We start from the raw sequence: 25,643 nt of genomic DNA on the forward strand, positions 1-25,643 counted from the left end.
CATTAGACGTCATCCAAGCGCACGGAGCTCTGATTGGTCAGATGCTTTTCCGGCATATTCGATTGTGCCGTGATGCGAAATGTTATTAAATAAATAAGGTAAAGTGATAGTTGACGTAAAATCTTAAATTCTGAAGTAAAATTAGATTGATATAATTAAAAAAATTAAATATTCTTTATCATTATGGCCGATCGTTTCAGTCGCTCACAGCGGACGTTTCTAGATGCCGTAAAGTTCCTATTTGACGCGCGGATGTTGCCGTCTGGTGCTAGAACAGCAGGGAAACGACGCGCTCCGTAACGAGAGCCATTATCTCTGATTTACTGCTCTCGCGGTCGGCTCACACGGTCCCTCCTTTGTGTTTTGTCAGGAATGTTCATGTGTGTGTTGCATTGATAACGCGGGTGTGTGTTCTCTGTGTTGCATGTGACAGGCGCCGATATGGAGTAAACACTAACCAACGCCGGGGATGGAGACTAGGTTGGGCACAGAACATTATTATGGTGAGTACACGGCATATTTTATTTAGTTTTTTAAATATTTTATATTATTTGTTTACAATGATCGAGGGTTCAATTTCAAATCCATGAGCGATCATCCTATTGGCTCCTACTATTTTGCTAACTTTGAAGAATGTACTTGAGCTTTGAATATTGTAACCTCTATCTTGGGCATTCATTAATTAACAAAACTACTTCCTAATCAACAAAACAATTCAATAAAGTTATGATATATATAGTAAAAGTGTATTAGCTCTTTAAAATCATGTGATCAGTTATATGACCTTCCAGAACAACTTAGTTTGTCTCATCTTTTATGTTGACAATATTGTATGAGCCTATACTCACCTGTTGATCAGTTAAAGGTTTCACTCTGGTCGCCTCCTCAGCTGTCACAATAACATCATGTTATATACTGTGTGTATACGTTGTTGACATTCAGGCGGATCCAGAATTGTCAGCGCAGAGTGGAGGCTATGATATGGAGATGTTTGTGGACCCCCCAGACTATGACTTGATGTGCACCATATGTCAGGGGGTCCTCAGGTGTCCAGTAAGGGCTGCGTGCCACCACATCTTCTGCAAGAAATGCATCTTACAGTGGCTGAAGAGGTGATAAACATTCCTCGGACCAAACACAACACAGATGAACAGGGATTTAAGTTGTATTAGTGATGATTTATCCAGGATTAATGATTATTTATTTCCAAGGCAGGAGACCTGCCCCTGCTGCAGAAAGCCTGTTAACCAGAACCTGATCTTTGTCATGTTCAAGCTCAGCAAATCTATTGGACGATTGAAGATTAAGGTAGGAAAAAATAGGGTTAATCAGGGGCTGCTAAACCAGATACACCGCTTCTGTCATAACTGTATGGAGTTGCAATATTTAAAATCATGAATTACTTTCATCTGTAATTTATATGGCATCTACTATGTTCACTAAAAACTGTTTTTGATGTAGTATTTTCCTTAATAAAAGTAAGACTTACAGAGAAGCCTAGATTTTAACCTCTTCCATGTTAGAGAAGGTTTTATTTTCAACAAAAAACATATGTATGACTGTGACAGCATGGCTGGGCCACGACCCAGAGACCCCAGACCCCCAGGTGGCCCAAAGGTCCCAGGTTTGCATGTATCAATCTCATTTTTACTTGTCCAACACAGGTGTAAACAAAGAACAATCAGGTTTAATATTAGGGACCCACTGGTACATCTCAAAAAAAATGTTAGTAATTTCATAAAATAGCATTAAATTCTTCAGTTTTCCTCTTGCTATAAACAAACATGCATACATACGTTTTTCTAAAGCCAGATTAGATTTAACACATTGATAAAGGCTTGGTTCTAGTATATCCCTAATTCTTATAGCGATTTGTTACATTGTATTTCACTGTTTTGTGACTCCAGTGTAAGAATGAGATCCGTGGCTGTGCAGAGACCTTCCCCCTCTCTGAGCAGTACTGTCACAGCACAAGCTGCCTGTTCGAGCTCATCCCGTGCCCTTACCCAGGCTGCCGGGCGCAGCTTCTCCGCAGGGACCTGGACACTCACGCCCGCCACTGTGAGCACTGGCGCCAACCCTGCCACATGGGCTGCGGGACAATACTCTCTCACCGCACCCAGGTCCAACACAACTGCTACAAGCAGCTGAGGCAGGAATATGAAGCCAGACAGAGGAACCACAGGGCCATCGCTGCTGCCTTACAGAGGAAAATGAGGCGGATGCAGAGCACCATGGCCCACATGAAGAGACAGATAGGGCTGATATGTGAAAGCCTAGAAGTGATGGATGACCTGCATGAGGTGGAAGAGGAGGACCTTGGTGAGGGCAATGACAGCGCCATTGGGGTGCTGAGTAGCAGCAGAGGTTAATGTTGCCATCACGTTTAAAAATGCTTTTAATTTATTTGAAGGGAATTTTTTTTAGATGATGTAAGTAGGTTTGGGATGATTTTGCAGCTTTTTCATCTATATCGTAAATAAAGTGATTAACATTACTGTGTCATGAGTACCTTACATTTTATCGTAGATTTAGAATATTTCCTAATTTTGTGCGCAGAGAAAAGCAGTGATGTTATGCGTGATATTTGTTGATGGGGGCGCTAGTTAGCACTTTCTCTAAGGAAATATCGCGATGCCAGGCTTTAACAAAACCACGCGGGACTTTGCCCAGGCCTTCTTCCTGTTATACAGATCACGTAAGTAGGATGTGAAGTCGTTTGTTCTCACCATGAATCTTTATTTATCTGTGGCATCGTTGGGTTAAACGTACAGTTACGCTCATATTTAGCATATTGGGGTATTACAAATAAATACAATGTATATAGTTATGAACATAGTAGAGCTATCGTCGAGATATTCTTAAATCACAATGATTGTTCTGCTAGCAGTATGGCGGCTATGCTCATGTCCGGTCAATGAACGTATGGATAACAATGAATAAGTGTGACTTGTGATGTAGCCGAGGGATTCCCAGTGCGCTTATCCTGTCAAATGTTGTCTCTTACAGCAAATGGCGGACGACGCCGGTGGTAGAGGAGGTTTTCGCGGAGGGTTCGGCGACCGTGGTCGCGGTAGGGGCCGTGGCCGCGGCAGAGGCCGTGGAAGGGGCCGCGGTGCTCGGGGAGGCAAGTCCGAGGATAAGGAAGTAAGTTTGAGACATTAAAATGAAGACATGCCTGCTGTATACGCTCACAAGCGTATGAGTGTCCAGTGTGAGGAGCGAAGTAATAAGTCATCAACTAACGGAGATGCTCTGTGTTCCAGTGGGTGCCGGTCACCAAGCTGGGCCGCCTGGTTAAGGACATGAAGATCAAGTCCCTGGAGGAGATCTATCTGTACTCTCTGCCTATCAAGGTAAGCTTGGATGCGGCACGGGACCCTTTATTCCCTCCATCATGCAGTGTTTCTGAGAAAAGTGCACTGAAATTGCTAGAATACTCACGAAATCCCTCTTGACATGTAGCGGTGGGTAGATGCACTATAAGTACAGTACCAGTTGAACTTTTGATGGTAAACGTAGCAGGCTTTTAAGATTTCTGATCTGTCTGAACTCACTCACAATATATCCTTGAAATATATTATATAATATTTCATTAGCTCCACCTGTATAATTGCATAGTGTTGGTTGGAGGTGTTTATCAGATCGAACTATATGAATTAAATAACATTAGTCATTTAGTCATTTCGCTTTTATCCAAAGCGACTTCCAATAAGTGCGTTCAACATAGGTAGATAAAAGAACTTCAGGTCACAAGAAATCGTAAATACTATTGATAAATAGAGCTGGGTGTATTTGTCCTGGTTCTAAAAGTGCCATACCTGAGTAAGATGAATAATGATGGTCTCTACGTTTTGGCAGATATTTCTGTGCAAAAATATTTTGGACATGCCTTTTCTTCACCCATCCATGTGTTAATTTCACGAATGATGGAAATGATAAAACCTAAATCTCTCCTGCTTTAATCTGATTTCAGGAGTCTGAGATCATTGACTTCTTCCTGGGCTCTGGTCTGAAGGACGAGGTTCTCAAGATCATGCCTGTGCAGAAGCAGACCAGGGCTGGTCAGCGCACAAGGTTCAAGGTGAGGCCTATTCTCATGTACAAATTATCTTGATTGTGTAAGGATTACAGCTCAAAAGTGATGCAATATCTGGTTTTGTTTTCAGGCCTTTGTTGCCATTGGTGACTACAACGGCCACGTTGGCCTGGGCGTGAAATGCTCCAAGGAGGTGGCCACAGCCATCCGTGGGGCTATCATCCTGGCCAAGCTGTCCATTGTCCCTGTCAGGAGAGGCTACTGGGGTAACAAGATTGGCAAACCCCACACAGTGCCCTGCAAGGTCACCGGGCGCTGTGGCTCTGTCCTGGTGCGTCTCATCCCTGCTCCCCGTGGTACCGGCATCGTGTCTGCCCCTGTGCCCAAGAAGCTGCTGATGATGGCTGGTATCGATGATTGCTACACCTCTGCCAGGGGCTGCACTGCAACTCTGGGCAATTTCGGTAAGACTTGTTTATGGGTTAAATGTGTTTGTGAATTTCTCCTCGCTCTGCCCAGCTTCACCTATTCAGTGGTGGTAGTTGTCGTTATCAGGAGAGAAAGAAACGAGTATATTAATGCACGGCAGAAGACTCTGTTGCAGTGGTCACCTCTGTTCCCCTTTTTGTGCTCAACATACATTCAAAATAATAATATAAGTGCTGAGAAAATCCATTCGGCCTGATGTTAAATATATGTGCTTCTGTTTCTCAGCCAAGGCCACCTTTGATGCCATCTCCAAGACTTACAGCTACCTGACCCCTGATCTCTGGAAGGAGACCGTCTTCACAAAGTCTCCCTACCAGGTCGGTGCTCCGTTTGGAAGTGTTAATGTTGGATATTCATGAGGATATCTTCTTGTATTAACAGGCTTTTTGTCTCCTTTATTCCAGGAGTTCACTGACCATCTGGCCAAGACTCACACCAGGGTGTCAGTGCAGAGGGGACAGGCCGTGCAGCCACCTCCCTCCTAAAAATGTTCCTTTTTTACAGTGGAATCGTTGAATAAACGTTCTGAAACACCACTATAAGATGTCTTCCTCTGTGATCTTTATAAGCACCTTCAGCTAATGTGCAATTTTCATTAACTAGTAATGAGACTTGTGTGAAAACATTTTTACAAGAGGTATAACTGAGATCAAGGTCTCCGTCTAACAGTGTCTCTGATGCAACAAGGGAGTCTAATTGAAGTTTCATTTTTGAAAAACTGCACTCAAAAGACTAAAATGTGACTGAAAAAACACTTGTTTATGAAGTGGAATCCATGGGTATGAAGTACATTAATGTCCAGATGCTTATTTGTCAAGGTCTGTTTACATGCCTCAACCAGGTCTAAAATGAAGTGCCGTGTGCTGTAAGTTCAGTAGACCAATCAAAACTGATGCTATAACCCCATGCATTCACTCACCTTCTCTTACACTTGCTCAGTAACATCGCCATTAACCTCTTGACAGCTTAATATTGATACTAAGGACTAACAGTTCAATATCAGTGCCTTTAGTTTAACTTATCTTCATATGTAACTTGCGATGACTGCACAGGAGTCCCATGCTGACCGGTGATTCCTATGACCAAGCGAACATGACTACTAAACAAGTATCAATCTAAATGAAAAGGACATGGAAAACGCATAATATAATGGTTTTATTTTACAGTTAATACACAATACAGCCTTAAAGCGTGAGAGGGACAAGTTCAGCATTTGTGGCCTAAGCCTCCATCATCCGTTCTTTCTGCTTCATCAGACACTTCTTCGCATCGGCATACACTCCCAGGTCTCCATCTACAAAGAGTCGGATCAGCACTTAAACTTCACAATTTTTTTTGGGATATTCTTTTTAAACCACCAAAGCATTCATATAATTACAAAGTACTTACAGCGTGACATGAAGTTCTTGGTCACCTCATTGAACTGCTGCATTTCCTTGGAACAGTTCTGTTCGTAACTCTGTCCTTCCCTCTGCTGACAGGCGCAGAGACGCTCCTGGACCACCTTAAGTATCTCCTGATCCACCTTACTGAGGAGCACAGGCACAAAGAAAACAGTGTCAGGGGTCACAAGGTCACCTACATCCACAAAAGTGGTAGAGATGCAGTGTATTGCTTGTAATTACGACTGCGTGGCCTCATTATTTAATCCTTGACTAAAACTGTAATACATATTTGTCAAAATGTTTCATGCTTTCTAATGTTCAGGTGCATGTGAGAGAAACATTATATCATATAACATTATAGCATTATATCTAAAGCCTACTGTACATTATGACATGAAATCAACTGCCTGATGTTACAGTGATCTACTGTTGTAAACAATGATCGGCTTCTTACAAGTCTCTCCTCCACTGCATCTCTGCCTCAAAGTGGCACAGGAGATCTCCCTCCACGCACTCGAGGAGATCCGGCACACGGCGGAACTTCCGGTGGTAGTACACGCTCTTGTTTTTGGCCTGAATACTGTCAATAGCACCTGGTGAAAGACAGAAAACACCCCAGAGACAAAGTTTAACCCTGACATAGCCATGTGATAACACTGCTACTGCTATCAATGACGCTAACATCCAAAGCTAGCGGATTAAAATCTACCCATACAACGTGGTGTGTGCAGCTTGTTCTTAACAGACAAAACGTGGAATTGTGTATTACGCATGTAGTTTTACAACAACAACGCTATCGTTAAAGGAACCCCTCAAGGTGCGCTAGCTAGCAGCTTCTGACCTGATATCTGTGTTGTGCTAGCCTTTTAGCTTAGCTTTACCTCTGAATACGGTGACAGGCAGGTCCACGGAGTAATAAAAGACTTTAGACAGAATCAGGGCTGGGTTTGGCAACTCCGTCGTTTTAACCACAACCGGGGTCTTCCGGGGAGGCTCCGGGTACGCGCCTTTTTCATAGTCCGTCGGCATTTTAGTGTGTTTTTAGTATGACAGACCTACAATTCGACCTCGACAATTCGCCTTTCGAGGTGGCGCATGCGCAGTAGGCAAAGAATAATGGCGAATTGGAGGTCAGCTAAATTCATTTTACACCATTTACTATTTATTTATTTTATTTGCAAAGTTGTCACTGAGTACAAACATCGAGTCTGTAGTCGGATATAGTAATAGTCCAGTACGGGCTTGTTTTCTTTTTCAGACGAGGGTCGAAAGCTAAAGGTCACAGTTGAAACTGTTGTATCTTGAAAATGCAGTAGGGGTCGCTGCAAGATATGTTTTTAAAAGAACGAAAGTCCAGTGACAAATTCAGTTCTTATGTGTCAAGTGGTATTTAAATAACATTTTAATACAATGAGCTACACTGAATTTGAATTTCTATCTGTCACAGCTCCATTAAAGTTTTGTGGACAAAATGCGTTTGTTGATGGTATTTTAGCGTAGTCGACTCAACTTCAGTGTGAAGTACCTCAACATACAGAACATACCTATACACAAATGAGAGAGGCCAACGTCTAGTTTTGATGACTGCTCGCCATATTATTGACTTTTGAACTACAATAAAAGTGTGGTTGTTCTATAGTTGACCACATGCTAGAAATGGTTTCTGCTCACCGGGCCTCCTCCCCACCACCCAGACCTCCGAGTGCACCCTCCTCACTCCTCCCGTCTTCTTCTGTCAGGATTTGGCAGCAATTGCCTTGTTTGAAAGTGAATACGACTCCATAACTGGACCACCCACTAAATTAGAGCCTTACTCTGTGTATCATCTTTTGCTTGACCCTTACATCGGCACTTGTTCCTCTCTCTTTCTACCCCTCGACTCGACACGTGAAGACATGGTCAGTGCTCCTCGTGGTTTTTTCTCTTTCTTTCTGCTCTAAAGGTTTCATCAATGCCTAGAATAATATCACTTCATCTTCTGTTTTTGCGCATGTGTGGAGCTTACGACTGAATTTGACCATGTGGATGTATACATATATTGGAAAATGATCTAGTAATAACTGACCATGTGCAATGCTGACACGTGGCATACAGACATCAGAGTTTTCTCCACTTTTTGAATCACATGAGCCCCTGTGCCATTAAAAATCTTTCGTCAAAGTATCTGCTAGTCTTATGTTGGCTGTGCAGGTGTGATAGAAAGTGAAGACAATCAGCTCAAGGACACAATTTGTTACTGACACCATTAAACCCCTCATAGGGGTTCTCTGAGTTGCATGTTGACATGTAATGCCCTTGCGTCGTCTGTCTCCTGCCCAGTCTCATCGTAAATTCCACGCACCCCGTCACGGGCACATGGGCTTCCTGCCCCACAAGCGCAGCAAGACACATAAGGGGAAGGTGCGTACCTGGCCAAAGGATGATCCAAGCCAACCTGTCCACCTCACTGCCTTTCTGGGATACAAGGCAGGCATGACTCACACCCTGAGGGAGGTTCACCGCACCGCTCTCAGTATGTACCCCACCACTTGACCATCACACACTTGGCTCGAGAGAAACATTTATTTTGAATGATTGTAGCTGTTTTTGTGACTAGATTAAACAAGCGGGTAGTTATCCATATGTATGAACGCACAGAATACAACAAGAGGGAAATCATGACATGGTTAGATAAATTGTTATGTATGACCTTGTTCTGTGCAAATGTCCTGCAGTTTACATGATACACTGTTATATGATAATCAATGCGGAATGTGTCAGATGCACATTAATGAGGTTCATATACATTTGCTATGTAGTGGGTTGACTCAATTGTTATCTTCTCTCTTTCACATATATTGAACCCTAACGCAGATCAAATTCAAAATAATGACAAACCTAGAGGATAATAACAATTTCCCTTTATTCTCTCGCAGAGCAGTCAAAGCGAGAGGAGATCGAGGCAGTGACCATCATCGAGACTCCCCCAGTCATCGTGGTGGGCATTGTGGGATACATTCACACTGTGCGGGGCTTGCGTTCCTTTAAGACCATCTTTGCCGAGCATATCAGTGATGAGTGCAAGCGTAGATTCTACAAAAACTGGTGATGACCCAATGATCCTGTATGCATGTCCTGCATACAACAGTCCGCCACACATACAGTGTGTTGCTTTACTGACACTGTTGTTTTGATTATCTACATCTACAATGGAGCTTTTCAATGTTTCTAGGTACAAAAGCAAGAAGAAGGCGTTCACCAAGTACAGCAAGAAGTGGCAGGATGAGACGGGAAAGAAGCAGCTGAAGAAGGATTTTACCATGATGAAGAAGTACTGCACAATCATCAGGGTTATAATTCACTCTCAGGTAGGCCGGCGCTTCTTAAACCGGCACACCTCAGTGTTCAGAATGACTTTTACTTATAATTCTTTCACTGTGTCTATTGTTGGTCAAAACAGTAATTACTGGTACCTGATAGAGAATACCACACCCTAACACTTCATCATTTATCAACACCATCACATACAACAAAAAAAATGTTAAGAAAGAAATAAGACAATAGATAAATAAATAAAGTTGAGATCATTCACAAAATGACACTGACAGTAACGCTAGTGTCTGTGTCCTCAGTGAGGAGCAGTGTAGGGGGCCGCTTCAAATAGCAGTTTAAAAATAATCCACATTGCAGAACGTGGCAGCTCACCCAGGCTGTGCCAAGGGGGAACCGTAATGTCTGGCAGTCCACAACGTTAACATCTGCCAAGATCACTCTTCCTCTCACAGTGTAGGTCAACAGACAACGCTTTAACTGTGGGAATATGTTCATGAGTAATGATGATTATATCAGAGCTGTTGTCCTTGCCTGGAGTTATGACTGAGTTAGGTTAAAGACGATCTCATCCAAAGAAATAGATATAACTCATAAAAAGGCTATGCTCAGTAACCCAGAACAATAAAGCTGTTATTGGCCTCTAAGCTCCCTGGAGGTATCGACGGCACGCTTCATAGGTCTTTGTTCTATATTTCCAGATACGTCTGCTGCCCATTAAGCAGAAAAAGGCTCATATCATCGAAGTGCAACTCAATGGGGGCAGCATCTCGGACAAAGTGGACTGGGCCAAGGAGCACCTGGAGCAGGCTGTGCCTGTTCTGTCGGTGTTCTCCCAAGATGAGATGATCGATGTCATTGGTGTCACCAAGGGTCATGGATTCAAAGGTAGGACGCAAGCTCTTATAGAGACACATAACTGGCTTGTGATTAAGTGAGTTGAGCTGAAATGCCGGTCCAAGAACTTAACAGAAATGATCATTATTGTTGTTTTGTCCACAAGGTATATGGACATGCAGATTACTCAATCTTTTCTTCTTCCTTTGTGCTGGCAGGTGTGACAAGCCGCTGGCACACAAAGAAACTCCCCAGAAAGACTCATAAGGGTCTGAGGAAGGTGGCCTGTATTGGAGCTTGGCATCCTGCCCGTGTGGCCTACACAATTGCTCGTGCTGGTCAGAAAGGCTACAACCACCGTACTGAACTCAACAAGAAGGTGAACTGATGCTTACGGGTCAACGTCACGCACTGAGGCTTTATTTTGTAACTTATCATTTCATCAGATTTAGTCACACTCTTTCCAGATAATCTCTGATGTATCATAATTTTCCGTATTGATATCTCTTCATGCTTGAAGTCCTCATTCCCCCTCGTGTGTCCACAGATCTACCGAATCAGTAAGGGTGTTCACATCCAAGATGGGAAGATTGTCGCCAACAATGCCTCCACCAGCTATGACACCACCCAGAAGGCCATCACGCCTATGGTACTCACTATTTACTGGCACGATGTGCTAAATTGCATTAATTGAGCTATACAATACACACTACGAAGGATTATAGTAACTTCTTTGAAAAATGATGCATATCCAAAGTCATGATTTGACTTTATACTTCATATTCTCTGTATTCTGTCCCTATAGGGAGGCTTCCCCCACTATGGTGAAGTCAATAATGACTTTGTCATGTTGAAAGGCTGCGTCCCTGGGACCAAGAAACGTGTTCTCACTCTCAGGAAGGTGCGTTGTCTTATTTACAGCACATTTTACAACAATTAACAGCTCACACTGTAGCCATGCTCATATTCCAAGTTGCACCTCCCGTTGCAGTGATGCAGTAAGTCAATGTGTACATCATTGTGTTTCTCCTTCCAGTCTCTCCTTGTGCATACATCTCGCAAGTCCCAGGAGCTCATTGAGCTGAAGTTCATTGACACCACCTCCAAATTTGGTTACGGTCGCTTCCAGACTGCCCACGAGAAGAAGGCCTTCATGGTGAGTGGACTCCAGGAAACATGTAGGAGGATGGTTCATGTATTTCAATGAGAAAAATACAATATTTGCATGGTCAAATACATACTGCACAACATACTATAGAGACCCTCTTGAGTTCTTTGCTCGATCTTAACCTTTGACCTGTGGTTGACCTGTAGGGGCCACTGAAGAAGGATACACCGAAGACGCTCAAGGAGCCTCTGCCAGAGGAAGCCTGACAGAATGGATTACATTCTCACACACAATAATAAAAGTGTGCTTCCAGTACAGTGTGTATCTGTTCCATGAGAAGATGTTTGGTGGTGCAGATGTGTTTGAAACATGAAGTATGTTGTTCCGATCCAAAGCACTGAAGAGTTTTATTGTTCTGTGATAAATCCTTGAGGACTGTTCAAAAACAACATGCACCAACACGGCTTAACAACTCAAGTGCAACATAGAGAGCAACAGCACCACCGCAATGTTTTTCACAGATTGTAATTTGTTTTATGATGCAGCCTATTTTTGTGCAGCATATTCCATTCTTTTCCGTCTGGTAAACAAAAATGACACCAATGACCGTTTGTGTAGAGTTCACTGCTCTGCATCATCACTACCAGCATGTTCAGGTCAACTGAGGTTAATGCCATCTTGCCTCTCGTCACCTTATGTTACATGTGCATCCAGTACGCTCTGGTTACAGCACACACACACACACACACTCACGGTAAACACCAAATCTTTGCAGAAGTAGCTTATGCACCCATTATGTACTCTACTCTGACAGGTACTCTTGGGAATCCATGGAGGATTGATGGGATGTAGAATGAGCAGGTGACTGGTGCACTGCAGACGGGCTCTCCAGGCCCGAGGTCATCAGGGGCAAATAGAGATCATCCATGTTGGGCATGACAAATACTTTCTGTTTAAGATAAAAGGACAAGAAGAAATTGGTAGAAGTTATTGTGTCTCACTGGAGGCTGAAAGTGTGTGTTGCTGTTTCCTTTATTCACTGATGGACTGACCTGGAACTCACACTGCAGTTTCCTCTCGATCCACTCGGTGACGTGTGTGAAGGTGACCTCCCGCTCCCCGAGCATGGGACGCACATGAAGGTCTAACTTGGGCGGTACTCTGAAACTGTACCTGTAAGGACAGAAGAAGAAGAAGAAGAAGAAGAAGAAGAAGAAGAAGAAGAAGAAGAAGAGTTTTAGTATAAGGTGTGTGCTGAATTTGAGATACAGTCTAGCAAATGATACCGGGAACAAAGTAACTCAGTACCATATCCTGTCAGTAGGTGGAGGAGGGATGTTGACAGCCAGAGTCCCGGAGAGCTCCAGAACCTCCACACTGAGCATCAGAGGCATGTTGGACACCTCAGCTATTTTCTTCTTGATGTATTCGTTCTCTGTGGCTTTCTGGAAGTACTTGGACTTTGCTATCTTGTCCACAAATCTCAGAATCTTCCTGCTCGTGCTGCCACCGGTGTGCCTGAGGCGAGACAGAGGCAAGGGCACAGATGTAGCGTGAGACCGTGAATGAAAACACTGGATCACTGAATCTGAAGGCCATAAAGGGGCGTAAAGTAACAATTTACCCGTCAGCAACTCCGGATGTGCTTTTCTCTCCCAGAGGTCCCTGGAGCTCAGAGGGAGGCAGCTCCTCTTCATCAGATGACCCAGCACTGGAGGACTCTTCTTCACTATCCGCCAGTATGCACAGCTTGGGTTTAGAGCTAAAACAAACACACAGCAGTGGTACCGGTTACTGCAAGTTACGCGACTAAAGCTATTCTACTCCTATACTCTATCTACACCCTCCACCCTGCTGTCACGGAAACAAGACGTTTGGATGCTTTTACCCTTCTTGTTGGGTGTCTGGAATGCTGTGGGCCTCATCCTCCCCCTCTTTGCCCAGTTTAACCAAGTTCATTTTAGTCTCCAGGGTCATCTGTAGACAGCCTGTGTATAACAATTCCAGCTCCAGCCACAGGCCTTTGGTGATGGAAGAGGACGGACAGAAACATCAGGAGATAAATAGGAGGAAGGAAAACACAAATCAGAGAGCAGAGCCGATATCTGTGCTTGTTCTGGTCTGTCACAAGAGTTGGGATTAGACCAGGAGGAGATAGAGGTGGGATCCGTCCAGCATGTTATTGTTGACGAGGCTAAATGGAGACTAAGAGGATTTGATAATAGCTCAGGCAGGAGACAATGGGACGCTTTAGAGGTGGCATGAAAATCTTCATAATGACACAAATGAGATCAGGTCCTGAGTTGACTGCAGTTAGTATTCTTGTGCATGTTAAGTGTGTATGAGATGAGGGAGGCAGTGAGAAGTGCCTGAAGAAAAGAAATTAACATCTGCAAACACACACACACACACACACACACACACACACACACAGGTACACAAGTACACTTGCATACCTCTGCGGTCCAGTGAGGGTTTGGAGGTGCTGAGGACCTGAGGCAGACACGTGCCCATGTCCAGATCAGCCAGGATCAGCTCATTCATGAAGTATGGCAACTGTAAACCAGACAAAGGGTGCATTTAAATACCACACACTCTGCTGAAGTGTGTGACAGAGGGTGAACATGAGAGAGGGAGAGAGAGTGTGAGAGGAGTGTGTGATAGAGGAGAGCGATAAATGAGTAATGGGCTGCTGTGGTGCAATCAGTGCTCCTCCCCTTCCCAGCTCCTGTCTTTGCAACAACAAGGCATTATCAGCAAACTCTCATAAACATGCATACACACGCGTGCGCGCATACACACACACGCACGCACACACACACACACACACACACACACACACACACACACACACACACACACACACATCTATCCATCCATCCCTCTATCTATCCATCCATCACTCCATCCCCTGATCCTCACCCTGATCTTGGAGAGTTTCTTCTGGATCTTGTGTGCCACCTGGTCGGTCCAGTACTTCTCCCGAAGAAAGTCCCAGAGGATCCGACCAACCAGGGAGTTGACCCATGTTGGTTGGCCCTCAGCAGAGGTGGGGCCCTCTTGCCCAGGCTCAGCCCCAGGCTCAGCCCCGGCTTCACCCCCAGAGCCGCCGTCTTCACTCTGTATCTGCAGGGAAGACAGCGTATGTGTAACCATCAACTATCTCTTACCAGTCAATCTCATACTGATTGAACGCTGCCTCAGTTTGTTGGCTTTGTTGGTACAAATCCCAAACCAGTCACTTCCTATAAATATCCCGCAAAGTGATATCTGATACTTGTGCACGCTGGTATTCGGTGGGGTCAGGGAAGACGCGCAGGGCCGAGCCGGCATCTCGGACAAGGCCGGGCTCATACAAGAGAATACAATGTACAACAGCAGCTGACATCCACCGGCTCTAATCAATGGAATCATGTATCAGGACAACATCCCAGGGTCCAGCCCAGAAGAAACAACAAAGCTCTGAAACCTGAGACATCCAGGAGAGCAAAAACTGGCATTTTATATCTAAGCCGATCATTTTAAACATGTTTTCATTCACCTTTGTGTGTGTTGTAGGAGTATCATTGTCGCTGTGGCAGGGGCTGGGGGAGGGGTTGCACGTCTCTGAGCCAATTAGACGCGTCATGTAGGCGCTGTAGTCCAATAGTGTTCTTGTTTTCATAGCTCCTGGCAAATCCTCTGTGCTTTCTTTAAAGCCGTCCCCGCCGCAAAGAGCGTCTGAGTGGGGGAGAGAAGACAAAGACGTGGACGCAGGGGAGTGAGTGACTGGACTCTTTCTCCCACCATACGCAAGATCACGCTAAATCACATCACGTCACCTGTGTTCTCCTCCTCGCTCTGGCTGATTCTGGCTCGGGCCCTGGAGACACACAGGAAGTGCTGGTACCACTCCTCCTTCTCTCTTCCTGTACGGCCAAACAGGTAGAGGGTGACAGGAAGCTGGTGGCCCGGGGCAGCGTATCTCTCTGCCCTTTCCTGCTCCTCATCCTCCTCTTCCTCCTCCTCCCCTGCGATGAGACTCTCCTCCCCAACTTCCCCCTCGGCTAGAGTGACGCAAATGGGGTATTTCCTGTTCCACAACCTCTTACGGGCCAAACCGGGAGGCAGCAGAGACACCTGGGATACAAAACAACAACAACAACAAGAACAAAAAGTGATGATGAGGACTGAGTGTCGTTTTATTTTTCCATGTTCTTTCTTTGTGACATCCAGAAGAGCAACTGATAGGCAGAAATTGCTGAAGCACGTAACACAACTGTTAGATTGAATGTCATTATCATCCTGTTATCTTACTGCAAATAACTCTAGCCTGCCACAAAGTAGATCTGGGACAGACGCCAGCTCAAGCTTATCCTGAGCATCATCACTTCATCCTGGTCTTTCACCTCCGTGTTAGATGACAATATGGGTGCAGAGAGACGAGAGTTTTGGACCGTCAGATGATAATTGTGTTGGGATAGTGTGTTTGCAGGCACACTGACCTTACAGTTTGCCAGCTGGTACGTGCGTGAACGCAGAAACGTGGTCTCGTGGGGCGTCTCGTTGAACGTTGCCCACCGGGGGATGTTGCCACGTGGGTATTCCAGGCGTAGTTTGCTGCCCTCTAGAGTGGCATAGACAGAGTGCATGACGGAGGGGTGATGCATCTCGGGGTCATAGGTGTGCGTCTCATTCATCCACCCCTGTAGAAAGAAGTCAGAGGGTGTAGAAAATGGATTATCATCACACACAAATGACTGCATATATTCATTAAAGCCTTTAAACACACTGACAGCTGTATTGTGGTTATATTCAGCCGCTCTTAAACTTATAAAAAAGATGTCCAGTAGCCAACATGCCAACCTATTGTGAACTCTACTCTCAGCAAATGAAATTCTCAGCGAGTGGTGCATTCAGGGACAATACAGCTCTGTGGGTGAGGAAACGTGAGACGTGGCAGAATAGATGTCTCGTTTAACGCTGTGGATGTGTCTTTAAAATGGCCTACAGCCTGCTGGTGGTGTCTCCTGTTAACACTGTTTACCGAAGCAGCCCGCTTCACTCTCAGCACAACAGTCAAGGAGAGTCTTAAGAACGTTATTAACACACTAAAGCACTGTTAGTATGCAGAACCTGCTGTGCTTGAGGGTTCTGTGGAGCGTTTATCCATTAAGCACCTCTAAGGAAATGTTCTTAAGGGCTCTTCAGATGCTCATTTTGCTGCTGTTTGTTGTTTAGGCTATAATCGTATCTTCCCTGACAAACATTAAACCATCAGGCCTCATTTCAGTGCATCTAAATCTGCTACAGGATCAGGCAGAAACATCGACTGCTACTATCCTTGCGGCATTTTAAGCGTAACTCAAAAACACACCATGCTGTTTACTGCTAGACTCCTTACACAGCCTATAGAAGTAAACAGTATATGTTTTCTTACTGGATTAAAAATGTGTTTTGAACCGAGGATAGAAAGAGGGCTGACATATGGATGAAAGGGGAAAACAGTACGTGTGTGTTGCCTGTGTGTATTCATATTTCTGTGTTTGTTTACTGTATTTTCCTTATTGTTTACCTCTAAGAGTTCTGCATTCCCGAGCCCTTTGTCCAGTGGATCCATGCACAGGGCTTGGCGGGAACTGGAGTCCCGGCTGCTTCTGACACCTGAACGTTGCGGCGCAAACATAAAAACAGCCACCAGACCCAAGACGAAGCCACAGGCCACGCCCACTGACAGGCCGGTCACATACGAGGGGAGGGGCAGCACAAAGAATCCGTAGGCCAGAAGCCCCACGCAGAAGAGCCAGTGAAGAGGCAACGACGCCCGAGGAATCATGCGTCCAGACTGGGCCAGAGTTCTGGGATGGGAGGATCCTTGCTGCTGCTCCGCCTCTGCAACCAGACCGACGCCAGAGTGGACATCAGAAGACACGTCTCTGTCTCTGCTGTGTGTGTGGACATCTGGGGAGTTTGACGACTTTATTAAGGAAGCCTCATCATCATTTCTTCTTCGGCACTTAAGCTGGGTATCTGCTGCTCCGTCCTCTCTTCCGCAGCACCCTTGGGCGGCTGGGGATTCTACTGCCACACAGCCTCTCCCCTGCTTGGGGCTGCCAGAGCTCTCGTCCCCTATGATCTTACTCAACATGCTGAGTGGATCCTGCATCGCCTCGGAGAACTTCCTCCGCGTGTCCTCCAGCTCAGCAATCAGCGAGCTGCTCCGAGGCTCTGTGGGAGACAAGCTGTCTGTGGACGGAGGTGACACCCAACCATCACTCTCTGTCAGTCCCCCTGCTTCAGGTTTGACCTCTGGGATCTTGGGCTGGTTCAGCTGCTTCCATGGGTGCAAATGGAGCTTGGAGTCTGACTTGGATAGGTTGACGTCCGGTTCTCCTCTGCGGGAGATCTCTGTGCTCAGGGACTTCACCAGGCTGAGCAGAGGTTTGCCCTTTTGAGAGCCACTTTCCCTGGGCTCCAGTTCTGTGGAGGAGGATTTGACGAGATTGGAGGTGACATACAGGCCTTCGGATGAGGCTGACAAGTCAGCGAGGGAGCCGGGAGAGGACGGGGAGTGAGGGAGGTGAGGGGGATGGGAGCGGTGGCCTTGATTCATGTCCAAATCCATCGCAAGGCTGAGACTGGACCTGCTCTCCCTGGATTGGGGTTTGTCTTTGGAAAACGCCACAATGGGACCCTCATCTTGGCAGTCCAGACTGAAGATGAGCTTGCTGTCCTCCATGATCACAGGAGCTACAGAGAGATTGTAGTCAAGCTGTCCTCAGAGACATGGGACACAGGGCATCTGGAGTTGGAACACCCCGCGGATTAACCGATAACTCTATATTTGAACCTGGAATCACAGCGAAGAACAAGAAAAATGCATTTTATTGTGATTGCTACCAACAGCTTTGACAAATTCTTGAAGAAAACATTACTTCTAATAGCTACAGCTCTAATTTGTGGTGTCAGTCTCCCGCAAACTGTGACTGACTTCTCCCACACACCCTTATTAACCACAGCCACTGCTGGCATCAAACACATAAAGATCCCAGCTCCTTTTTAAATTCTCCTCTGCTAGATGAAGGCTTTATTCATCTCCTTTTAACTGGCCTCACCTCCTTCCACCCTCTCCCCTTTTCACTTCTGTGCCGCTTTTGCATTTCTTTCTTTCCTCTGCACCCATTTGGATAACTGTGTGTTGCTGTTTGTGTGTGTGTGTGTGTGTGTGCTGAAATCACTGGGCCGGCTGAGTATTTTATGTCTGGGGTCATCTGTAATGTAGGACAGCACAGAGCACAGAGGCTTTAATCCCACAGTCACAGGCTTTCAGACACTGCCAATCCCAATTTCCCTGCCTTTATATAAGACCAACCAACTACAACATTACCAAAACAATATCTCATCATCTTGGCAACGATATCAATGTGTCCAGTTTTCATTTCTTGCAGCCTTGATTCCCCCGAATGGTTCAGTGAAACCACACAGAACAACTCCATCAGATCTGATTGACATGATTCAAAAAGCTGAATTGGATGAACACTTGCTGTCATTTCCTTTGTTTGGAATATATGATGGGGAGAAGCAGGAGCAGACACACACACACAGACACACACACACATATTTAAGCAAGCACTGGGATGAAGTGAAGATGCATGTTCAGTGTGTGTGTACACTCACTTTGTCATGTGGGTGTGTGTGTGCCAGGAATGAGCCTATAGCCTAATTCACTCCCACACAACATTTGGCTGAAAGATGTGATGTGTTGTCATCCATGCCAGCTGTCAAACACACACATTGCTGCCTCACGTGACATAGGCTGTGTGTTGTGTGTGATGTCCAGCCTCAGTGAATCAGGCCTGTTTTAGTATGGTAGTATGTGTGTGTGTGTGTGTGTGTGTGTGTGTGTGTGTGTGTGTGTGTGTGCGCGTGCGTGCGTGCGTGCGTGCGTGCGTGCGTGCGTGCGTGTGTGTGTGTGTGTGTGTTTCTTCATTTGCACAGAGGAAATCCTGCAGCCATTCGAGTTACAAATACAGAAAGCTGAATCATTGTGGCAATAATGGGACTTCCTGTTGGTGGCTGCATTGGTCCATGATGTAATCTTAAGAAAGTTGAGCAGTGACAGATGATTGGTCCTGGATGAAACAATTTATATGAATGTCAAGTTTAATAACCTTCAACCTTTTAAATGATTAAATCTTATTACCTTCCTCATCATCATCATCATCATCATCATCTCGTCCGCTGCTCTCTGTATTGATCGTAAAGAGAATGATCAGCAGAAACAAACCTGCTGTGCTGTTTATCAAATTTAATTAAACAAAAGTGCTTCACACGCAAGGCCCAACCTGCTGCCGACTACACCGCCCCCAACCCTCCCCCCTCTGCCCCCATCACCCTAATCAAGTTCTACTCTCCGGAGATAATTTGGAACAGTTCCTGCTGACAGAGAGAGAGAGAGAGAGAGAGAGGGGGGGGCGGGAATCATCTCCCCTCTCAGAGTCTCAGAGGAGAACAGAGAGAGCGAGCAGAGATTTGGAGGCCTGGACTTTAGAAGAGTTTCTGCAGAGGCAAAACAACAACAACAACAACAAAAAGGGAAAAGTGCATCTGCATCCGACCATTGACAGAAAACTACAAGGTGAAATCCTACAACTCTGTCGTCATGGCTTCCTCCCAGGAAAATAAAAAGTAAAGTGGACTTTCCTTTCTGAACAATGTCCCAAAGCAGACACCTAAGGTCACATCATCATTTTCAGCACAGACTACAGATGCGGTAATGACATTTTATGGACTTGATGATGGATTTTATTAAATAAAAAAAAGGTAATAAACCCGCTGTAATCCTCCATCTGTGCTCTGAGAGCCAAACTAAGCTCAGATGGCACAAAGGAAAGTGCCATCAGCTGCTATACTGGCAAAGGGTGAGTCAGTGGATGTGCAGTTTATCCTTCACTCATCATAAGAAAAATGACTTGTGAGACCATAGGATTGGCTCATATATCTCACATTGCTATATAAACTTCACAGAGATAATAAAACACGTTTGCTCGTCTTTTATAGATTTTATATATCTGCAAAAGGAATTTAAGAGCTTGGCAGTGTTATAATGTAAAAAGCTGCATCATGTGAACTTTTATTCCTTTCATTTAGATCTCATAGCACAATATGAACACACTGATCCCTCACATGTTAGTCTGAGCTGTCCTGAGATGTTCCTCCTGATGCATTCTGGTCGCATTGACTCCTAAGGACTCACCTGGATCTCACATGTTTGGTAGAAGTCCAGTCAGGTCCAGTCAGAATGAAGAAAGCATCGGGGTTTTGCAGCAGCAGCAGTGGCAGCAGGAGCAGGAGCAGCAGTGTGTGTGGAGCTGCAGATATCAGTCTGGATGCTGCAGAGCTCACAGCGATGCAACGCCGATCACAAGCACCAAATACCAAACATAACTTTAACCAGACTGCATCCTGTCATCTTCCCCTCAAAACCTCTCCAGAGAACCCGCCGTCTCCGCACTGGAACACCGGGCTGAGCAGTAACGCAGCTGCGACGGCTGCATGTCAACACCCGGCTCCGTCTCTTTCTTAGCGACGCCAAGCCTCTAATAGTGTGATTATTAGAGTCCTGGCTGCAGATTGAGGAGTGTAATCCAGATTAGAGTTGAGTAGTTTGGCGGTGAGACGCGTCCTGAGCTCTGCGCCCCGCGTCACGCCGCCTCCCCTCCCCTCCCCGCTCCTCCCTCCTCCCCGCTGCGGTGCTACACTCACGCCGGCGGAATGAAGCGAGCTAAAGTGTTTATATCGCAGCCAGAATGGAGTATCCGAATGTAGAATTTACCCGAATCCTTCCATTCAATTATTCCCAGCAGTTAAAAATCATTATTTAATATCCATATAGTATTATAATGCTGATTCTTCACGCTATTAGGCCTCAATTTGACTAAAAACAGTTCAGGCAGGTAAGATTTGTTACTTCTTCGCATGCTAAAAGTCACAGTAAAGATATTAGAAAGTTGTCGAATTGTTTTATTCCATTTTATTTTGGACTATTGTGGCAAATAGCAAAAAAGCGGAAGGTAATTTTCTCTGGTTCACTTCCATCTTCACATAATGGACGATAATGGGTTCAGCTTTCCTGTTGTTTTTCTTTTTCACTCATCTTTCAGCTCCTTCATGCGTCTGGATGTCATGAATGCTTATAACTTTTGCTGTGTTTAGTTTAGATTTAGTTTAATGCTTCCCTTTGTGCCTCATTTCTTGCCTGATGCTGAAACCTGGTTCCTTGTTTGGGCCTCCCTCCTCTTCTTCACACAGGGCTGATGTCGTGGTTTCCTCTGCTACTGGAACATGGACTGGTTCATGTCGGCAGTGATCATGTAGAGATGAACTCGGCTTCTTTGGGCTGTAGTTAGACACTGGATGAGGCCGTATGTGAGCCTATGTGGCGCCGGTTGCCGTGACTCTTCCTCCCGAACCCTCCGCAAAAAGAAACCATCTTCAAACCCAACGAAATATAACTGGATTTAACTTTATTCGTCTCATATTGTCTGTACAATTGCATTTAAATGGTGGTGGTTTGAGGATTTGAGCACATGACCTCATTGACTCTAGAAGCCCGGTCTAAGCATCTCATAATAGTGATCATCATTTAAGGGAAACAAATCCACTTCATTGCACCTGTTGCTCATAGGACCCAAACACTTCAGCTTTTTCATTAAGATTGTGTCACTAGGAATGGGAAACTGTATTGTCATCAATCTAAATCATCTCTTCCTTGACCCAAGAGCGACCTTCTGTGTGGAAAATGTCTCCAAATGCCAACCCGACTCCGATCCGCCTCATACCGTTCAATATAACCAAAGGCCGTCTTGTCTTAATCGGCAGGAGAGCATTTATTGCTTGGCCAAGTAGAAGCACACACCAGAGGCAATGTGAAATGTTTATGAAGCCGAGAAGAAGTCACACCTACAGAGCAGATTAGGCAAAGGTCAGCGAGTTCTTCAGAGGAGATTAGTGTTGCCATACAAAGTGTCACTGTTGCCTTATTTGCATGAGAACTGAGTGAGAACAGAACACACAAGAGGAGCGAGAGTCATGAAAAGCTTTGGTAAGTAACTTTGCGGGGACAAAAATAATGAAGTGATTTGTAGTAACTGGGTAAAACGTGCATGATCACTGGTGTAGTGTTTGATCCAAACTAATGATGGCTTTATACCATAGGTGTGTACATCTTTCCTGTAAGCTTTACCGTGACGTGATGGGTTAATGCGTGAGTGTACTGTTGTGTCACTTGGCCGCCTCCCTTTCATGAGCCTGCAAGTGTGTCTTTAGGTTCTGCGCGAATCTGTAGCGCATGCCGCAGACGTGGCAGCCGTACGGCCTCTCCCCCGTGTGCGTCATCTTGTGTCTGGTCATCTTCTCCCGTTGAGTGAAACGTTTGCCGCAGACGTCGCAGGGGTAGGGTTTCTCCCCCGAGTGGTATCTCATGTGTGTTTTAAGGTGGCCGCTGGTGTAAAAGAGTTTACCGCACACGCTGCAATGGTAGGGTTTCTCCCCCGAGTGACTGCGTTTGTGGATGGTGAGCGTCTGGCTCTGACTGAAGGCTTTCCCGCAGATGTCACAGTGATACGGTCTCTCCCCGGAATGGACCCGCACGTGAACGATCAGGTGGTGTTTGCGGGCGAAGCGCTTGCCACATTCTTGACACTCGAAGCGTTTCTGCCCCCCGTGATTTCTCTTGTGGAAACCCAGAGTGCGGACGCTGGCGTAGATTCTGCCGCAAACGTCGCAGAAATGGATGTCGGCGTGTTCGCATTGTAGATGGCTGATTAACTCCTTGGTAGACTGGAACTTTGCGGCACAAACGCCACAGTCGACCTGACACTCGTGTACTCTGATGTGCTTCATTAAATGGCCGACGTAGCGGAAACTCTTGCCACATAAATGGCAAAAACAGCGGCCCGTTTCACTTTTAGCAGAATCCTCATCTGTTGACGCTGTCCGTTTCTTCTTCTTAGCACTGCCACTTTGTCCCTGTGATGCAGTCGCACGCTTGGCCGGAATCTGAGCTCCTTGCTTGTCGCTCCTCTCCTCGTCGCTGTCGCTGCCGTCGTGCTGAGCCGGAGTCCAGGCCGGAGACTCCGGCTCCGTTTCAGATGGGATCTCTGCCGGGTCCGGCTCCAAGCCCAAAGCAGTTTCGATCTGTGTTTTCATCTGTGTTCTTCGTCTGGTTGTCCTCCTCTCGTCGCTGTCAATGCTGCCGTGCTGAGCTGGAAACCAGTCCGGAGACTCTGGAGGCTCTATTTCACACTCCATTTCTGCCAGGTCCTGCTCGATTTTAACAAGTTCAGGGGAAGAAGAACAACCCACGTCTGGTTTTTGTCTGTCACCTCCAACATCCTGGTCTTCCTCTTTGATCTGTGACATCTGAAACCCTGGACTCTCCTGCTGCTGCACTGCGTCACATCGCTCTGAAGCCTCGGTGTTGTTGGTCAGCTGAGGTTCTGCATCTGCACGTGAGATTAATGGCAAATGTTATCCAACAGAGGAACGATTCCATTACAAGCTGATGATACATCTCATATAATAGCTCCACTCTAAACTGTATTTATATGATATCACATCACAGGACAGATTCGCTCCAGATTGTGATGATATGCAGAATACGAGTGTGTTATGTTGACCGATACTGCTGTTCGTGATAAGAGGACGATGACAAGTGATTTCTTTACAGCCCGTATGAGAACCAGAGGGCATTCAGAGAGTGCATACCTCTGCCAAGGCCCATCAATCCTGTTTACAATTTAACTTGCTTGGCCAGTATAAAGCTTAAGGACATTATCTGTCTAAGCTTTGTCAGTAATATTGGTGTGTTACTTTTTTGGGAAGGATGCAAAACATGTTGTCACCATCATTGCTGCCACGCTGAGCCGGGAACCAGTCTGGAGACTCCGGCTGCATTTCATACGTCAACTCTGTTGCTTGCAGATGCCCGACATCCTGTTCTTCTTTGATGTGTGACATGGTAAATCCTGTCGTGCTGTAGTTCCACTCATTGCTGTCCACATCGCCGCTGGTTTCCGAAGGTCCCGGGACCTCAGGCCTCAGGCAGGTCGAGGGTCCTGGGCTCTCCTGCAGCACTGTGGCGTCACGTTGCTCTGAAACCTCAGTGCTGCTGGTTGGTGGAGGTTCTGCACCTGCACAGGAAATGATGACAAATGTTATCAAACGGTAGTAATATTTACATTACAGAAAAAAAGGTTACATCCTTAGTAACCATTCGTTGGATTTGGAGACAGTGTTAGGAGAACTAAAGGGTTAAGGGTAAGTTATGTGACATCTATTTGATTGTGGCCATGTATATGCTTCAACACAAACTGTCAGAACGGGAGCAGACACAAGAGATGTTGCTTCTCTTTTTCCTTTGCATTATTTTACTACTTCAACAGTAGCTGCGCATGCGTGGACCCACAAATGGCGTCAATACCCACAGATAAGCTAATCTATTTCCTACTGTCCACCAGCACATCAGTGAGTCCACAGGTCTGACAGTGACCACATCAATGACCCCCCTTTAATGAAACAACACACAAAAGTCTCAAACCTGGTTCCTGGTTCAGAAGATCACCCCCCTCTTCATTGGAACCACTCACTTTAGCTTGACACAAAGCTAATGTTATGGTTTTCTCCACCTCTCTCAGGATCTCCTCCGCCGCAGCGTACAGCCTCTGGTGCACAAAGGACCGGAGGACTGCTCCTTTAACTTCACACTTGTTCGCAGATGACGTCGGGGGTTTGTCTACTTCTCCAAGAATCTCCTCCGCCGCCACGTAGAGTCTGTGGTAAACAACAGACCCCAGCTGGAACACCATGTTTACCATGATGGACGGATGGATGCGGCGAAGAACGCAGCCTAGCGTAGCCGCGGTTAGCAGCTAGCAAGCCGGCTGTGCGAGCCTCTGTTCCGCCGGTTACAAGCAGACTTCCTTCCGGACTCTTCGCAATAAAAAAGCCATCTAAACACTGTACACGTTGAATGCAAAATAAATCCATTTATACGCGGACATTGTTTATATTGTGGTGTTTTAAGGGTCAACATGCGGGACCTTAGTGTCAGCCATTCCAAAGGATGCGTTCACTTGTCTTGTTACACTACACTAGACTCTTCACTATCATCACAGTAAGTAATTATGAAATGATAATGAAGGTGTTATTTCTTTTTAGGTGGCACTTGCGCTCCCATTAAGTCAACTATTACTACAATTTCTTTGTTTTTGCTAAATATTTTTAAAGAAAGTATCTAGCATTCAAATGAGCATCCAGTTATGTGACAATTTTTGAGACTCTATACATAAAGAAGGGAAGAAAACAAAAGAGAAAGAATAACGGATTATAGCGGATTTTTGTTCATGAAATTCTATTACTACTATTACTAGTTTTGTGACTTCAAAACTATATGTTGTATGTGTAATTTCTCGGCCTTTATTCTAAAAGTCAGCAT

At 45.5% G+C, this 25,643-nt stretch overlaps 6 protein-coding genes across 7 annotated transcripts; 3 read left to right on the forward strand and 3 right to left on the reverse strand.

The window, feature by feature from the left end:
• The first annotated feature begins 251 nt into the window (after positions 1-251).
• Positions 252-2,435, forward strand: rnf151 (ring finger protein 151). Its single transcript, XM_076170648.1, has 4 exons — positions 252-503; positions 943-1,112; positions 1,212-1,308; positions 1,908-2,435. The coding sequence occupies exons 1-4, from the start codon at positions 501-503 to the stop codon at positions 2,370-2,372; spliced, it is 735 nt and encodes a 244-aa protein (XP_076026763.1). The 5' UTR covers positions 252-500; the 3' UTR covers positions 2,373-2,435.
• A 194-nt stretch (positions 2,436-2,629) lies between these two features.
• On the forward strand, positions 2,630-5,064 carry rps2 (ribosomal protein S2). Of its 2 annotated transcripts, none has more exons than XM_076170628.1 (7): positions 2,630-2,698; positions 3,010-3,147; positions 3,267-3,356; positions 3,977-4,084; positions 4,170-4,503; positions 4,754-4,845; positions 4,933-5,064. In XM_076170628.1, the coding sequence occupies exons 2-7, from the start codon at positions 3,013-3,015 to the stop codon at positions 5,011-5,013; spliced, it is 840 nt and encodes a 279-aa protein (XP_076026743.1). In that variant the 5' UTR covers positions 2,630-2,698; positions 3,010-3,012; the 3' UTR covers positions 5,014-5,064. The 2 variants fall into 2 exon arrangements, with proteins under 2 accessions (XP_076026743.1, XP_076026745.1); XM_076170630.1 differs by having other exon boundaries at positions 2,687-2,702.
• A 600-nt stretch (positions 5,065-5,664) lies between these two features.
• On the reverse strand, positions 5,665-7,026 carry ndufb10 (NADH:ubiquinone oxidoreductase subunit B10). Its single transcript, XM_076170631.1, has 4 exons — positions 6,795-7,026; positions 6,368-6,506; positions 5,918-6,057; positions 5,665-5,822 (listed from the first exon to the last, which is right to left on the reverse strand). Exons 1-4 carry the CDS (start codon positions 6,940-6,942, stop codon positions 5,749-5,751), a joined length of 501 nt encoding a protein of 166 aa, XP_076026746.1. The 5' UTR covers positions 6,943-7,026; the 3' UTR covers positions 5,665-5,748.
• A 2,106-nt stretch (positions 7,027-9,132) lies between these two features.
• LOC143016362 (large ribosomal subunit protein uL3-like) lies at positions 9,133-11,744 on the forward strand. Its single transcript, XM_076170654.1, has 7 exons — positions 9,133-9,260; positions 9,924-10,110; positions 10,278-10,438; positions 10,607-10,708; positions 10,865-10,960; positions 11,096-11,215; positions 11,374-11,744. The coding sequence occupies exons 1-7, from the start codon at positions 9,213-9,215 to the stop codon at positions 11,431-11,433; spliced, it is 774 nt and encodes a 257-aa protein (XP_076026769.1). The 5' UTR covers positions 9,133-9,212; the 3' UTR covers positions 11,434-11,744.
• On the reverse strand, positions 11,736-20,857 carry LOC143016361 (testis-expressed protein 2-like). Its single transcript, XM_076170653.1, has 12 exons — positions 20,403-20,857; positions 16,722-17,996; positions 15,652-15,852; positions 14,989-15,286; positions 14,709-14,887; positions 14,090-14,293; positions 13,624-13,723; positions 13,056-13,188; positions 12,792-12,929; positions 12,476-12,685; positions 12,220-12,340; positions 11,736-12,116 (listed from the first exon to the last, which is right to left on the reverse strand). The coding sequence occupies exons 2-12, from the start codon at positions 17,883-17,885 to the stop codon at positions 11,970-11,972; spliced, it is 2,895 nt and encodes a 964-aa protein (XP_076026768.1). The 5' UTR covers positions 17,886-17,996; positions 20,403-20,857; the 3' UTR covers positions 11,736-11,969.
• A 798-nt stretch (positions 20,858-21,655) lies between these two features.
• Positions 21,656-25,318, reverse strand: LOC143016366 (uncharacterized). Its single transcript, XM_076170659.1, has 3 exons — positions 24,747-25,318; positions 24,052-24,339; positions 21,656-23,652 (listed from the first exon to the last, which is right to left on the reverse strand). The coding sequence occupies exons 1-3, from the start codon at positions 25,021-25,023 to the stop codon at positions 22,430-22,432; spliced, it is 1,788 nt and encodes a 595-aa protein (XP_076026774.1). The 5' UTR covers positions 25,024-25,318; the 3' UTR covers positions 21,656-22,429.
• Between the last annotated feature and the right edge of the window lie 325 nt (positions 25,319-25,643).

Source organism: Genypterus blacodes, unplaced genomic scaffold (genome assembly GCF_046128005.1).
Source record: "Genypterus blacodes isolate CSIRO-AG114 ecotype Tasmania unplaced genomic scaffold, CSIRO-AGI_Gbla_v1 ptg000226l_1, whole genome shotgun sequence".
Taxonomy (NCBI): domain Eukaryota; kingdom Metazoa; phylum Chordata; class Actinopteri; order Ophidiiformes; family Ophidiidae; genus Genypterus; species Genypterus blacodes.